The 15,668-nt window shown below is 40.2% G+C and overlaps 1 protein-coding gene across 6 annotated transcripts in view; it reads left to right on the forward strand.

Annotated features, from left to right (window-relative positions):
* Positions 1-15,668, forward strand: part of shroom2a (shroom family member 2a) — a 42,686-nt gene that overhangs the window by 17,829 nt on the left and 9,189 nt on the right. For 2 of the 6 annotated variants that reach the window (XM_061029912.1, XM_061029939.1), the window contains 5 exons: positions 6,721-6,822; positions 7,172-7,189; positions 7,451-7,573; positions 8,340-10,758; positions 13,049-13,134. In XM_061029912.1, the coding sequence (XP_060885895.1) occupies positions 6,721-6,822; positions 7,172-7,189; positions 7,451-7,573; positions 8,340-10,758; positions 13,049-13,134 (2,748 nt within the window). Of the gene's footprint in view, positions 1-3,392; positions 3,663-6,720; positions 6,823-7,171; positions 7,190-7,450; positions 7,574-8,339; positions 10,759-13,048; positions 13,135-15,668 lie in introns of those variants that run through there. The other 4 variants (XM_061029947.1, XM_061029957.1, XM_061029922.1 and 1 more) reach the window with 4 other exon arrangements.

Consider the following 15,668-nt stretch of genomic DNA (forward strand, 5'->3'; position numbering starts at 1 on the left):
TTGGGAGAAAAATGATATTGCATAAAGTCTGTTCATTCTGAATGCTAAGTTAATGATTAATTCATTGTAAATTCATGTAGTTGTTGTCTTGTATTCAGTGGCAAACTTTTATCCAGTCTTGTCTGACATGTGAAATCGTTTAGCACATACTAGTAACTTAATGTTTATGAATATATTACATACTTTACATACAACTTGATTAATTGATCTTACCTCACATGTGTGTTGTTCCTGTTTAATCCTCTACCTTTTTTATACAAACCTTTTATATTCTTCATAAGTTAATACCTAAACTACAGCTATTCTCCTCACTGTTTGTTGTTTGGCTTCTGATGCCTTTTATCCTTCAGCTTCTATTATAGATAGGCCAGACTGGTAGGGGTTAATCCTGTATTTAAACCTAGTTTTTATTAATTTTAAGGGTACATTTACTCAGCAGATCACTGAAATGTGCACTATGGCCAAACTACAATCATTTTTTGCAAATCTCTTTTTAAATCTTTTTAAAAGTAGATTGAAGGTGTTGGGAAGACGCTTCAGGTTGTAGATGCTTTGAATAATGACTTTTCTTCTCTGTGACTCAGGACATGTTGCATAACATTTGTGAAGTTTCTTGCCAAATATCCACTCTGATCTTGTATTTTATCATGCCTATGAACCCCTCTATTTCAGCTGTGCTCAGAACAGGCTGTTTCTGGGTCTATAGCTTTAAATGCAAAAGAGCTGTGTCCGAACAAGCCGCTCCACAAGGGGATGTGGCTAGGGCTTTCAAACTCCATGCCCAATTGTTTACGTCGGCTCAGGCGTAAAAACAAACACCTAGCTGTGGGAGTGTCACCCACCTGGGGGAGGGATTACTGCCCTTTGTGATGTCGCGAAGGGAGAATCTCCAAACGGCCTGTTTGAGCACACATTTTCTGAAGAAGTGGAGCAGGCAAAAGACGGAGAGGATGGACCTTTCTCATAATTTGGGGGTTTCTAGACAGACTAGAGACACACAGTTTTAGAAAAACCTGTAGAGAGTGCATATCGTTTATCTATAACTCAGATTTTATGTCTAAAAAATACAAAAAATGTAACCACTAAATTGGCACCAATTAGTCTGAGGGTAGCTGAAAATTAGCTGGAGCTTCATCTGACTCCATCAACATGATGTTGTTGCATGGTCGTTATAGCTTGTGATAAATTCTGACTTTTTGACATAATTGCAAATGCTCATATTGCGATTATCATGCCATTGCAATGTATTGTGCAGTCCTAGTAAAGACTGTCTTTTAAAGAACATTTCTTTGATACATTTGTTTATCTCTTTAAGGTTGATTTCTGTTATGATGTCACACAATGTGGGTCTCTTAGTGGCAAATCCATCACCTTTATCCTTGGGAAATTGACAAGCTGTTGGAGAAGTTATTCCAGCAATCCTTGACCCTGATTGGCTATGAGTTGTAATGATTGATGTTGTCAATAAGATGCTGGACTTTGTTAGAGTGATGTTGTTCAGACCCTCAAACTTAGACAAAAGGGCTTCCAGGTGTTTCTGGGTTCAGGGTCAGTGCGGACAGTCACTGACTTGACAGCTGGTATGCCACTCAGCCCAGGAATGTGCTGGTCATTACATGCTGCTCACGGTTCACCTCTCTCACCCGAAACATGACTGGTTTGATTGTGGGTCCTGCTGAAGAGGGTCTTTGTCAGACCCTCAGGGACCAAATGGAATCCACCATCACCTGAAAGGTGCAGGTTGGCTGCGTACAACCTCAGCATATTTCTGCCCTTCAACGTAAAACGTGCTGCTCTCCCTTTTTTAAGTCTTTTATATTGCTAAATGTATCGACCTGTCTAGGAAACAATGTATGGCTGGTTCTCACGTCATGGTTTGTCCTTAGCATATCAGCTTAGGGATAGGGATCTATTCAACATTGTGAGCTTATAATCAAAATACCGCGTTCCCAGCACCTCATGATTAAAACCTTGTTTGGACTGTATGCTTGATTGCTTTCCTCACAATAGATCTCTGGGAATTTTATTGCCCTTTTATCAGCTTTAGATTGGAGCCATTCTTTGCTAATCGTCTTGCCTGTCAGCAGACTGGTTGCATATTGCCAAAGCACATTTTGATAAGATAAAAAAGTCACAAATGCTTTTTCATTGTCCCATTTCGTGCCTTTTATTATAGTTTGTATCTAAAGGAGGCAACAGTTGAGTTAAAATAAATAAGCTCTAATGGCCATTTGATTTAAACTACGAAGCGGTTGGCTCTCTTGTTATCTTTCATATGTTTCCGGATCCTAATATGCTAATATGAGTAGAAGGAAAAAGAGAATGTATATAGTTTGCACAAATAATTATAAAAGCAGAGACAACAAAAGAACAACATGCACATATATTTCAGGTGACAGGTGTGTAGAAGAATTGTGTGAGTTAATGTATGCAAAGAACTCCTGCAGACTGTTACACTAAAGTATGTGCACTTAGTCTTGAGTTTATTTTAAATTAAGTTTATACATTTTTGATACGTCATTGTTAAGCATTTAAAAAGTTAAGGCACTTGTTTCAAAGAGGGCACATAATTAGTTAATCCTGTTGGTTTATTTTGACCTCTTACTTCACTTTAATATTTTATAGACTATCTTACCAAAGAAAAGCAGCTGACAGTCCGCTTTATAAGAAAATAACATTTTCACAAATGCTGATTATTGGCAGAAACATTGCAAGTATTGAATGTGGTAAAATGATTTGAATGAATTAGTCATTCTTAGTTTGTACCAGCATGTATAGTAGTGGTATATTTTAATTAAAATTATGATGTGTAAAAACTCAGGAGTTTTAGAAAGTAGAAAGTAATTCATTAGATAAACCCAACCTAGGTTATTATGTACCAATACAACTAGATGAAATAGAAAGAAATAGGCATTTTTTATGTTATTGTTGTTTTAGAGTCACACATTCATTAATCTACAAGCAACAAGCCTTAATAAACCCAACCTGTAATAATCCTTCCAACAAAATGCGCTAAAGTCTCTCGTGTGCTGCTGACGTCTCTGCCTGGGCAGTTGTGTTGCTCATTACTCAAGGCTTTCAGGAATCAGGGTGCCCTTCCACCCTAGAGAGCAACCTGTTGCCATGGTTATGGTATAAATGCAGGTCTGGCACACAAGAGGGGAGAAGAGTCCAGTTTTTCATCTGTTCATTAGCATATTAGCCCCTTAGAGCCAATGAGACGAGGCAAGGTACGGGAATACTCCAAGGGGACTGGCTGCGACAATAGCCCTCCTCCTTCTCTGTTCACTCTTCCTCCCCCCTTTCAGGGGTAAAACCCCCGTAATCCTGAAGGAAATCTCCCCTCATTCTAACTAATTCTGCCCAGAGAATTTAGTTAAAGTTATGGCCGTCCTGTTGAATGTTAAGTTGTAGTTGTAAGTAGGTGTGTGTTTTCAGGTCGTGGATCAGTGTTGGAGTTGAGCAAAGATGCTCGTCAGCCTGCATGTGTCTTTATTGTGGTTTTTTCTTTGAAGTGTCTGAAGTGGAGTCTAGTGCCTGACCAGCACACGGACTCAACTGGTCTCAATCCTTAACTCTTCTCCAGTTAAATATTCTTAAATGATCTTTTGGATTACACATTTCTTTTAGTCAGTTTTTGAATTCCTCCATCCAGATGTTTGGTGAGTCAAAATGAACATTTGTTTTATGTTTTCATAATTTTAAACTTGTGATCTTGTGCATTTAAAAGCTTCTATACCTTCTTTTTTTTTGTTTTGCTATGTCAGTGTAAAACTGGTAGACATATTGGTTCAAGTTTTTGACCCTAATACTCTGTTATTGTTTTTGTAATATCATTCAATAAGAGGTCAGCCATCATTTAGGTTAAGCCACGATCAGCTAGACTTAACATTTCAAAACCAAATTAATCTTTGAGGGAAAAGGCTTAAAGGTAAACCTGATGGGAATATTCTTCAGAAGGGTTTTTATTAATTGGCTGCTAGTTTCTATAAAAGTTAAGATAGTTGACTTTGTGCATATGTGATCTGTTTAGTTTTGAACCTGGACTGGTTGGTACCGGATACATTTGAAGTGATTTGGGGCTCCAAACCGGTCACTCAGAAAACAGCCTCTCCCCCTGCCCCCATTCCAGCCAACTGATTCACTTTCTAGCATATCTGTGCCGGCCCAGCTGTAGCCCTGACGATAGGCCTAATAAAACCCACCTCATTTGCATACCAATAGCAGGCGCCATGTGTGGCTAGCTCCTAGTGCCCCAGAAACACGGACTGTGTGGAGACGAGGAAGACTGAGCTCCATGTTGGCTTTTTCTTTGTCCTCTGAACAGGCCTGAACTTTAATCCACAATTAAATTTGGGGAATTGACCCACTTTATTCAGCTTAACTAAATCTGTGTCTCAATCTAAAGATTCTCAATCTATAAAAACAGTGTTAAGTGGAAAGATGAAAGCTTATGTTTTGTATTTCAGTAGTTTGTTTTCAGGTCTCCATCTAAAAGGAAGCTTTTGTTTGCCCCTCTTGTCATCAGATCATTGAAGGCCTTTAGACAAGGTGACTGAGGGGGCGCGACCTCCTGGCCCCGTGTCTTTGTAGGGCAAGTCTTGAGCCCAGTCCGAATGTAAGCAAGCCAAGCCTTCTTGACCAGTATGATGCTAATATCCTCCTGTTCCATCTCAGTGACACACAATATCAGGACCGGCATAGAATATAAGGACCAACACACAAAAATTGCAATGACCTTTACTGTCCCGTACAGTACCTGTGCAAATAGCAATAAACATCTGTTCTGTTCTATTCTCATGTTAAACTAAACATAAGAATTCAAAAGCATTTGCTCTTATCTGAGAGTATATATGTTTCTTTGATGGATGTCAAAAGCTCATCTTAACAAAGGGCAATGAGAAAATACCAAATAAGACAAAGGCCTTAAAGCAAGAATGTGTAGGAAGGAATTTGGTTCGGTGCACTTTGGCGCCAGTGGAAGGTCTCTGAGTGCAATTGCATTCTGTTAAGACACACAGGGCTGCTTAACATGAGACAAACAATGATACCGATATACAGCCTAACATTGTTACGAAATGTGTTATGCATAATGTCTGCAGGGTTGTACACTCTGCTTCCTGCTCGGTCAAACTCTCTTTTTCTCTTCAGAGCTTCATCAGTTACCGTCCTCTTCCTTTTAGCCTCAGCCGTTGTATCAGACCATACAGAGACGGGCTCATCTTTTTATAACCAAAGACTTATGTGTGAACTAATGCTGTAAAGCCATACGCAGTTAAATTAATGTAGATGAGCCATATAAGTTTGTAAAATATGTTATTATTATTTTATTTTCTCTCATTATTTTACATATTATTAATTATCTCCCTAATTGTTATAACATGACTATATTCCCTTACATTACATAGTAACTACAAGTGTACTTACAAAGTTGGTACAGCTTTTTTCAGTGGTAAAAAAAGCATTTAGTGGACACAGGCCCTAACCACCTCTCAATCATTTTCCTCCAAGCCCCCTGACCAGCAACAAACATTATAGTAGAATAAGAATATGATACAGAGTTTCTCCATCATTGACTGTTTTGATAAAATACAACCTTGTAACAAAAAACTTCATGACATGGGATGACTTCATGCAATTGTTGCCTTATTTTTCCCATAAAAAGCATAATGCCTTGGAGGTGTTAAAACATGTTCTTATTGGCACAAATAGCAAATTGTAGGTTCTGTTTTACTTTTTTTACCGGATGTTTTCAGCTGTATTGTTGCTACCTTTCAAACAGGAATACATTTTTTTTTTTTTTTTTTTTGTCTAGGAATCAAAACCGTCTTTTCCCAAATATAAACAACATACCAATAACACACAAACTAGAACTCCATTGTGTTTTTAGTGACAGCTTAAGGCAGTTTACAATTACATTTTCAATAGGATAAAAAAAAATATCCAATCAATCAGGCTCACATTTACTATTTTATTAGGCAAACATGAATGAATGATATATACATATACATTTTTTTAAATCACGTACAATTGCAGTTCTCAAAGCTACCCCAAGAGGTTTCAGTCCCTCCATTAGAGAACCAACATACTGAGTGACTAGCAGTCAAATGGTGTCAGTTCTGAGGATTGAAAGGCTGTCTGGGAGGCAGACGACAGCTTGGATTGTGGGCTGATGTGACTGATCTGATTGTGTAAGAGATTCTGTATTGTGTTAAGCCCCCCTGCTTCATGCTGGGATTGTGTTCCCCCCTGGGACCATATGGCAAAGTCTGAGAACAAACCAGCTCACCTCAGCCTCACATACTGTTTAGATAATGAACCCAATCAGAGATAAGAAAAGCTGCTTCAAAACATTGTTGTTTCCGTGTTTTAAAGTCATCATAAAGGGTTTGCTGTCATATTCCTCATCAGACTCAAAACTGTGAGCCATCATGAACATGCATCAGTTTGACCAGGAGAGGGGGGTGTAACACCATGTACCGGCAGACCTTTAAATCCTGAAAGCTGCATATTTATCTCCTGTGAATTATAACACTGTGATAATTCAATGTGAGCAGAGGAGATTTAGAGAACCTCCGAGCTTTCAAGACAACACACTGAGTTTTCTGCAGTGATTCTGTGTGCATACACTAAATGTTTGGTGTCCTGTCTTCTACTGTGAGTCCAGTTTAACTGTCGGTGAGCTCTTAGTATGTGTGTGTTCCTCCCCCTGCTGCCCAGGAATATGAAAATGGTGGATATTGTAACTCAGAAAATGCCCTCAGAGAATGACGTGCATGTGGCGAGAAGCTTTCTTACGAAGATTTTGCGAAGTTCCATGAGGTACGGTTTTGTGGCTTCATCGTTGAAAGTAGCTATTACTTACTTACTTAGTATACTACCTATTCCCCCCTTTTCCTCTCCTGGTGCCCATGTTCATTTTAATCTTTCATTTAGTGATAAATATCATCTTCATTACTCTCATAGTGACTCTCCCTCTCCCATGGTTGCACTCTTTGGCATGTGTTTTGTGCTCCGTGTCATTAGATGAATCATCTTTATCCCATGCATGCAGTACAGTGTCTGTGTGTGACATGTATGTTTTTGTGTCGGTATGAAATTGCATTTGATTTTGATGCATGTCATTTTATGCTGATATGTGTGTGTTTACTTTTCCTGACATGCAATACAGAAAGAATCGTTTTAAAGGGTATGTTTTGTGTGCAAAACTGACAACTGTGCAAAGTTCTGTATTTCTCAACAAAAAAAAAATCTAGATAAAAATCCTTATCGTTTCATCTTTGGATTTTGAAGTCACTCAAACACATTTCCTCGATTATAGATGCAGTAAAACTAAATCAATGTTTCACTTGTTTAGTTGCAATGCCAGTTAAATGTGGAAGCAGCACATACTGTTCTCCATAAAGTGGCTGGTCTTTAATCCAGTCTGTATTTTATGCCCTCTCTGCAGGCGGAATGAACCCATAAGTAGGCCTCACTCCTGGCACTCCACCAAATTCAACGAAAACCAATCAGAGACTGCCAAAACCCAGTCTCCACCCACCAAAGTCTGGCACACCAGATATGATGCAAGGTAACTTACTTTCAAGCCTTTCTTTTGAGTCTCAGTGTGAGGTATGGACTTTGATTCAGAAGTATATAATTATGGTCAGAGGGGTTTCTGATATATTAAAGAACACTCAGCACAGCTATAAACCCGAAACCTTTAACAGCCTCAATAATTTCCCCCTCCAGACTCTGGACATGTCCCCTTACTCCTCTACAATTCAAACATTGCATTTTACTGGTTTTTGTGTAGCCATACTTTAAAGAAACGTAATATACAACACCATAAGATACAACCTTTTGCGTCCTTGGTATATCTGTGCAAGACATTTGTACACCGATGTAACATAGATTAACATATATCAGGCTCTTCTTTGACACTTTGAATTGCTGTTTTGCTTAAATGTGCTACATTATAAGCTTGCCTTGCCTGTTTGAAGGCAGGAGTTCATATTATCTGCCTTAAATATGAAAGATGTCAGAAGATATCTTCTGTTTGTGGAGTCAAAGCATTCAGTCTTATGACATCCCCTAAAAAAGTTTAATAAGAATGTTTCCCCCCCCCCCCCCCCCCCAAAGAAGTAGCAAGAATAGGTTCCAAGTCATGCATTTAATCCACCCTGAGCTGTATTTGAGCTGTCTTTGTTTAAGTTGATATCTTATCAGTAGTAGTACATGGTACAAGAAGTGATTACAGCAGAGCTGTTTAGGTCAATGCCTGTTTCTGCTGGTGAAAGAAAAGGTTGTTTTTTAAAAATATATTTTTACTCTCTGTCTTTAACTTTTTCCATCAGCTCTTCTTCAACTGATCTCTCCTCCGGCTGGGAGCAGACAAACCTGCGCCGAGTGTCCGACCAATTCAGCTCTCTGGGCAGTATGGACAGTCTAGAACATGTCCCACATCAATACCCTGCCGGCCAGCTTTCACCTGCCAAGTCCAACAACAGTATGGAGCACCTGGGAGGAGGGAAACGAGACTCTGCCTACAGCTCCTTCTCCACCAGCTCTGGCACACCGGACTACACCCTCTCAAAGAGCAACACCGCCTCCACAGAGAACATGCTTTATAAGTTCAGTCAGTGGGACTCAGGAGGAAAGCACAGCAATGGCAAGAACAGCCTGATGGAGGGAGTCAGACAGGACGATCGGGTGGCGTACTTTCAGATGCCAGGAGTCAGCGCAGCCTGTGAGGGTGCACAGACCGAGGACCCTCCTGGATCCCGTCATTCCACTTCAAGTAGAACCAGCTGTGGACCTGTGTGGCATGTCCCTGAGAAAAAAAAGACAGCTTCCCCCTCTCCACCACCTCCCCCTCCACCAGCTCGCAGCGACAGTTTTGCTGCAACTAAGGTGCATGAAAGAGGGCTTGTTGTAGCTCATCCTGACAGACCTGAATCTTACATACCCTCTAAGACTCCTTCTGAAAATCGCATCAGCCATAAAGTTCCCCTGAAAAATGACAGTGACAGTTTTTACACTACATCTGATCAATCAGAACAGTTCAACTCTAACAAGCAGTACTCTCTGTCCAGCAGTGATGTTCGGCAAGGCCAGCCCCACCATCAGAGGCACCACAGTGACAAAGGCACTTTATATTCTCAGCCCTGGGCTACATCTGTACCAAAGCCACAGAATGTAGGTGGCTACTATAGTAGCCTGCAGGAACTGCCCACTAACGGTTCTGCACAACACTTTGGTCAGAACCAGAGAAGGAATTTAAGCAACTCTGCCACTGACCCAAACACTGACAGCACTGGGCAAAGCAGATACTACTGTGTCACAACATGTCAGCCCACACAGCCCAACCCACAGCCCCTGTCAGTGAAACCAGAGGACAGGAGGAGTGTCCCAGGTGTAGAGTTGTCACAGACTGCTAATGAGCATAATTCTCTGAGCCCACAGAGTGTCACTAAAGTCAAGTATCAACCTCCCCAACCACAGCAACACTCCTCCCACATTAAAGATAGTAATGGGTACAATAAGCACCAAGTTACCACTGTACCACAAGCCTCTGTACCTAAATCCTGCCATGATGATAGGGGAAGCCAGAGAGGACAAAACACACATCATGCAGAGGCTCAGTTCATGAGCTATCCTCCAAGCAGACACTCTGAACAGCGGAGGTCTCTTCAAATACAACACAGAGAATTACCCCCGGAAATGAGAAACCACAGCAACAAAATCTGCCCTCAGACGACCCCCATGCTGCACTCTCTGTCCCTGGATGTCGCTGGCCAAGACGACAAAACAAGAGGCCCAGACGGTGAGGAGTCTCCTGAAAGCAAACAGGTGAGACGGAGCGAACGCTTTGCAACCACATTAAGGAATGAAATCCAGATGAGAAGAGCTAGGCTGCAGAAAAGTATGAGTGCAGCTACACTTCCTGGTACTGAGGGTGAGATTGAAGGTGATCAGGATGTCTGGAAGTCTACTGAAAGCACCATCCCAACCTCTGCAGGCAGCCCCTTCACCAACACCTACAAAGATAATTTGAAGGAAGCACAGGCAAGAGTACTGAAGGCAACATCTTTCAGGAGGAAAGACCTGGAGCCTGTCTTACTGGAGCACCCTGCAGCTGAGACCATACCTAACTATCCATCTTCAGCACTGATCCGTAAAGATATCCCCCCTCTGCCGACTGTCTCAGAGTCTGTGATGAGTAAATCTGGGCCTGTAGGAGGTCAGGTGACTCGTATCGGAGGCCGTAAGCGTTTTCCTGCAGAGAAGAAGGTGAGGTCTTTCTCAGAACCAGACAAAATCCATGAAGTCGGGGTGAAGGATGATCCCTCTCGAAGTGAAAATGCAAGCTCCTCTCAGGACAAACATGATCTCTTTAAAGAACTAGCTTTACCCAATCCATTCCCTCCCCAGAGCTCTAATGAGATCCCCACAGAGATCAAGGCCCGAGGTCCGGTCTCCAACAGTGAAACAGAGGAGCCACTGAAAGGCACGAGAGGCAGAGAGTACACCGAGGTGGTCCAGGGAGGTCCTTTCTCTGCACACAAGTTGTCAGTCCTCGACCAGCAGAGACTGGGCACTTTCGCTGAGTACGAGGCGAGGTGGAATATTCAGAAGACAAACCCAGAAACTAGAGCGTCAGGACGGTACCGGTCGGCTGATAACATCCTGGATGCAGGACCAGAGGAGAAAGAAAAAACCACCTGTTTCCATGAGAGATCCAGGTCGTCTCCCTCAGCTGACTTCTATGGACAGGTGAGTCTGGATGTTTGCGTTCCACAATGACTTAAACAAACATTGAATTGGAGTTAAGGCTTCCCCAGTCAAAATATTTTCTTAGTTTTCAGATGTTTTATATTAATTCGGTTAGCCATTTACAAACTTAAAAATGCTGCGGCCAAATTTTAAAACTAAAAATAGTTTAGGCCCACATAAACACTTTATCAAACAACTGTGATCAACACTTTGTTTCTTGGAATTCTTTAAAAAAAAAAATTGTACAAGATACGCAATATATACATATACATACTCAGACACAGATGGAAAAAGGAATCTATTGCGCTTATACTTCTCCACAGATTGAGGTCGGTGCTCTCAGAGCTCAGAGAAATTAGACATTTAAAAGACTGTTTTAAAAAACTGACATTTCGTTGTGCACTGTGTTGCAGTGCGTGGCACAACGTTAGTCCTTTGCACCTTCATAAACTGTGATTTGTGTCCTCTAGCACTTTCTTTAGATTCCTCTTTTAAACGTCAGAAATAGATGGCTCTGAATCCCCATCCTGTTCCACCCACACACAAACTGAAAGAGGACTCCTCTCAGAAGGAGTAGACTTCTAACAAAAAACAACATTAATGAAGAAAGAGAGATGTAATGTAAAGAAAGTCGACTTATTCAGACGACTAATGGTGTATCAATTCTGATAACATCTTTACATCCAGTCTGATGAAGGCGCTTTAATGATGTCCATATAAGTCAGGTAGTGTTGCCAGATATTCAAAAAGTTGTTCAAGACATTCTTGAGATTCCAAATGACCTTTTGTACTGAAAAGTCATTTGTGATCCAATATTTTCAGCAATTATCTGATTGTCTCTTGAGTTACTATGTAGCCTGCCTGAATGCATTTCAGATGCATCATGTTATGTCAGTGAAGCATGTCTTACTGGCACAGCTGATCCTCCTGACAGATCAGAGGGGGGGGTTGCATCTGAGCTGCAAAGATCTAAGTTGCCTGCAGAAAGTCAACAAACTAATAACAATACCATCTCTGTAACCTAAAGACGGAGTATGTCCCCATGTTTCAAATCCAAACAAAAACCAAACTGTGTTAAACTCAACAGTCTGGGGGATGTTTGCTACTTTACGTGCTCTAAACGAGAGCTTCTGTTAGGATTTGGAGGTACAAGTATCTCGTAAATTCAGAAAAACAGTGCAGAATTGTATTTTATTTATTTTTTCATACAAATTAGTAGTAATTCTTAGATGCTTATCTCCATAGTTTAGAAAAATAGCTGATTTTTCTTTTCTCATGTGAATGCATTATGCTTCCGTAATCTCACAAGTGCAAAGGAAAATGATTTAAGTGGCAGGGCTGTGTGGCTGCTTGGTGGTGCAGTGGTTAGTGCTGTTTGTATGCATGGGTTCCCTCCACTTATTCCCGCTTCATCCCATAGTCCAAAGACATAATTGTAAGGTTAATTAGCCACTCTAAATTCCCTGTAGGTGTGAGTGTGAGGGTGCCTGGTTGTTTGTCTCTTTATGTCAGCCCCGTGATTGTCTGGTCTCCAGTCCAGGGTTTACCCTGCCTCTCAATGACAGCTGGGATCAGCTTCAGCCACCAGCAACCCTGAACGGGATAAGCCGTATAGATGATGGATGGCTGACACAATTTCTTTAAAGTAACATCCCGAACACTTTTCTATATTACAAACCTTAAAAATTAAAATTAAAATACAGATCGTAGGTTACATGCACAAAGGAAGCTTCCAGTTAGCAACAATGGAAATGCTCAAAGCAGTAATGTTTCTAAATGTATCAGTACATTACAGGTACACTACAGAAGCTCCTGCATGGAGTTTTAGGCTTTTCTTTTCTGTGACTGACCAAACCAAGAATACTTCAGACTTGAGTCCACTGAGGCTCCTATCACAGTCTTATCATAAGGTTGACTGTTTGAGGGAAGCAATTATTTAAACAATCAAAAAAGGAGAAGTCTCTTGATTTAAGTCACTTATGTTACAGCTGTGTGTTTGTAGCTCTCAAGATGGCTTTATATCTCATTAAGAGTGAAGTGAAAGGAACAAAGGAAAGAGCCAAGTCAAATATTAATCCATGTTTGTTCATAATGACACACCCTCCGCTTAAGGAAAGGAGAGGGGCATCAAGCTGCTGACTTGTTTTTCATTGTTGGAAAAACCAGGAAGCTGCAACATGTGTTGGTTACCATAAGTAACAAAAAGGAGAAGGGCTGGAAGCCTTTTTGTGATAGATTGTTTACATGGTTTTACATAACAGACTTTGTGTTTATTTAACTTTATTTACAGAAAATTCAAGTGCCTGCAAGAAAGTCTGAGACGGACTATTCCCAGACTGAGAGTAAACCTGCTGAACAGCTCAGCACTGCCACAGGGTGAGTACACTTAATTTCATCTAACTGTTTTGAGCACCAGTTACTTTATAAGGACGAAAGCTTTTTGTCTCCCGTTTACCTTGAAATGTAAAAATGACAGAAAGGTCTGTGTTTATGGGTTCAATGTTTGACTCCATGTTTGACTCCAGTGAGCTTCTTCTTGAGTTATATCTGAGGGGGGATAATAGTCGTGTTGTTGGTCTTCAGTCAGGACTTTGTTGTTAGTTGAATCAGCATGCTTACGTTCAAATGAACAGTGACTGCTTTAATTTATTATTTTGTCTTGCATCAGTGTCTTCATCACGACTAGGGGTGATTTTTGTTTTATCGCTTGCTTCTACTGAGTTTAATCAGAGAAAGAGTGCAGAAAACTTGCAGAGGAACAGAGAAGTCTTTATAACATTGGCACTGCCCGTGTGCAGCTGTGACAACATAAGCCGTCCCTCTGGTTGTGCTTTGTGTCGTTCAGTGGAGGCTTACTGCTGCAGGCGAGACCTCTGACTATGACTGTGACAGTGAGGAAGTGTTTCACTGTGCGTCTGTAAGAATGTAATGGGGACCCGAGTTCACTGGGCCAACCCGAGGCATTGAATTATCATAAGTAAGATCTACTGCTTTGTATAATTGGATTTTAACTTGTACGGATGGCGATATATTCTCATCTTTTCTGCTTTCTTCTCAAAGTGCATAATGAAAAAAATCTTCCTCCTTTCATTATTTATTTCTCATGCCTGACCCTGATCCTCCTCGGTAAATTCAGGCTTTAGTGAAAACAATTTAATTTAGTTTATTTCTGACAGCAGTGTATAATTTTTTTCTAACATAATAATAACATCAGACAAAAAAACAGACATTTAATAAACATGGACGTATTAAAACCTACTTTGTCTTAAATTCTGTATCAGTCTGAAATAAGTTTAAACAGCCCTCACAATAATAATAATTACATGAGGCTGTGCGTGTGTATTAAGTGGTTTGGGCAGATTGGATTAAAGCCTTCTTAGTGACTGTTTGTTTTATGGGCAGGTAGAAGTGTTTACAGGTAATGTTGATGAGTTCATGTGATCCTTTGATGATCCCACATGAACTCCTGTCATATGAAAACAGTTTGAGCTTAGCTTTAAGGTTAAATGATTGTTATTGTTACGTTTTGGAGTTCACTTCTCTTTACTCAGTGATGGCATTTCTTTTATGTGAAAATATATTCCTTATATATCTACTATTTTATACTTTTACTATTTCTGTCATTAGGTAGAAACCATATCATGCCCAGTTAATCTTAGCTGGTCCTCGTGTTAAAGGGATATTCTGTCACATTTACACATGAATATCAGTTAACCTCTAATACAGAGAGAAATTTAAACCCTTTCTTTAGGGATTTGATAGAAAGAGAGGGTTTAATAAAAGCCACCATTGAGGAAATGTAGTAGCAAGTAAAGCTGTAATGATACCTGTAGGAGTCAAACAATGTCTATACCTGTTTTGATGCCACGGCAACAAAAAAAAGTCCCAGGCGTCCAATATTGGATTATTTCTTGTTTTGATTATCAACAATTGCGGGGAAACTCCTGCCCTGTCTAATCTGCACAAATACGATCACAGAGGCCTTTTTGTGTAAATTAGACAGTGAGGACTCTCTCTTTAACTCGCAGCAGCTTTTACTTTAAACATGGCGAAATAAGTTTTCTTTAAGACTTTATGATACTATAATAAAAATAAAGAGGTTGTATCGTTTCAAATTACTTGGTATCCAAAAGTAATCATGTAGAGAAAAATTTGACAACCTTAGTATCAGGGTGTTTCTAAAATGTTGACCGTTAGATAGAACCTGAAATCAGGAGAGAAAAATTAAACAAAAACACCAAGACACCATCTTTTTATCAGCACGCCTTTTTTATTGAGTCAGAAGTTTAGGCTTTATGCAAAAACCATCAAAGCTCTTTTTGAGGTCCGACATAACCATGCCACTTTTATAAAACTCAAAACATTGTCTTTTAGATTTCTTAGGATTTTCATGTTAAACTGTGTCCCTTTTTAAAAGACCACCTCAATCCGTCTGCGTCTTTGATTTTCACATTTAGTTTGAAGTCTGTATTTCGTGAATCAACTTTAGGGAAGTACAAAACAGCAAAACTTTACAGCATAACTTCATCTGTGCAGTGTGGGCTTTTTTATTTCCTCACATCAGTGTAGGAAATCTGTAATCTGTATTGTCAATCCTTCTTTTGTTCAGATTACGTTGAATCATTCATAAAATATGTCTGGCGGTGAGGTCAAGATGACTTCATGGTTTATAACCAGTTATTCAGGAGTCTTGTTGGGTTATCTAAACTCCCACAGGTGAAACCCAGCGATGGGTGTAGAGTGTCCCATCTTGAGCAATCCCATTGTAGGAGCCACACCATATGACACTCAAGTTTGCATTACAACAACAGAGAACAGTGCACAGGAAGTTATTGTTATAGAAAGGTGTGGGAGATGAGCTAAGGGAGGAGCGCTCTACCCACATATTGTTATAGATACAGGTGTAAAGA

This window comes from Labrus mixtus, chromosome 3, assembly GCF_963584025.1.
Source record: "Labrus mixtus chromosome 3, fLabMix1.1, whole genome shotgun sequence".
Classification (NCBI taxonomy): Eukaryota; Metazoa; Chordata; class Actinopteri; order Labriformes; family Labridae; genus Labrus; species Labrus mixtus.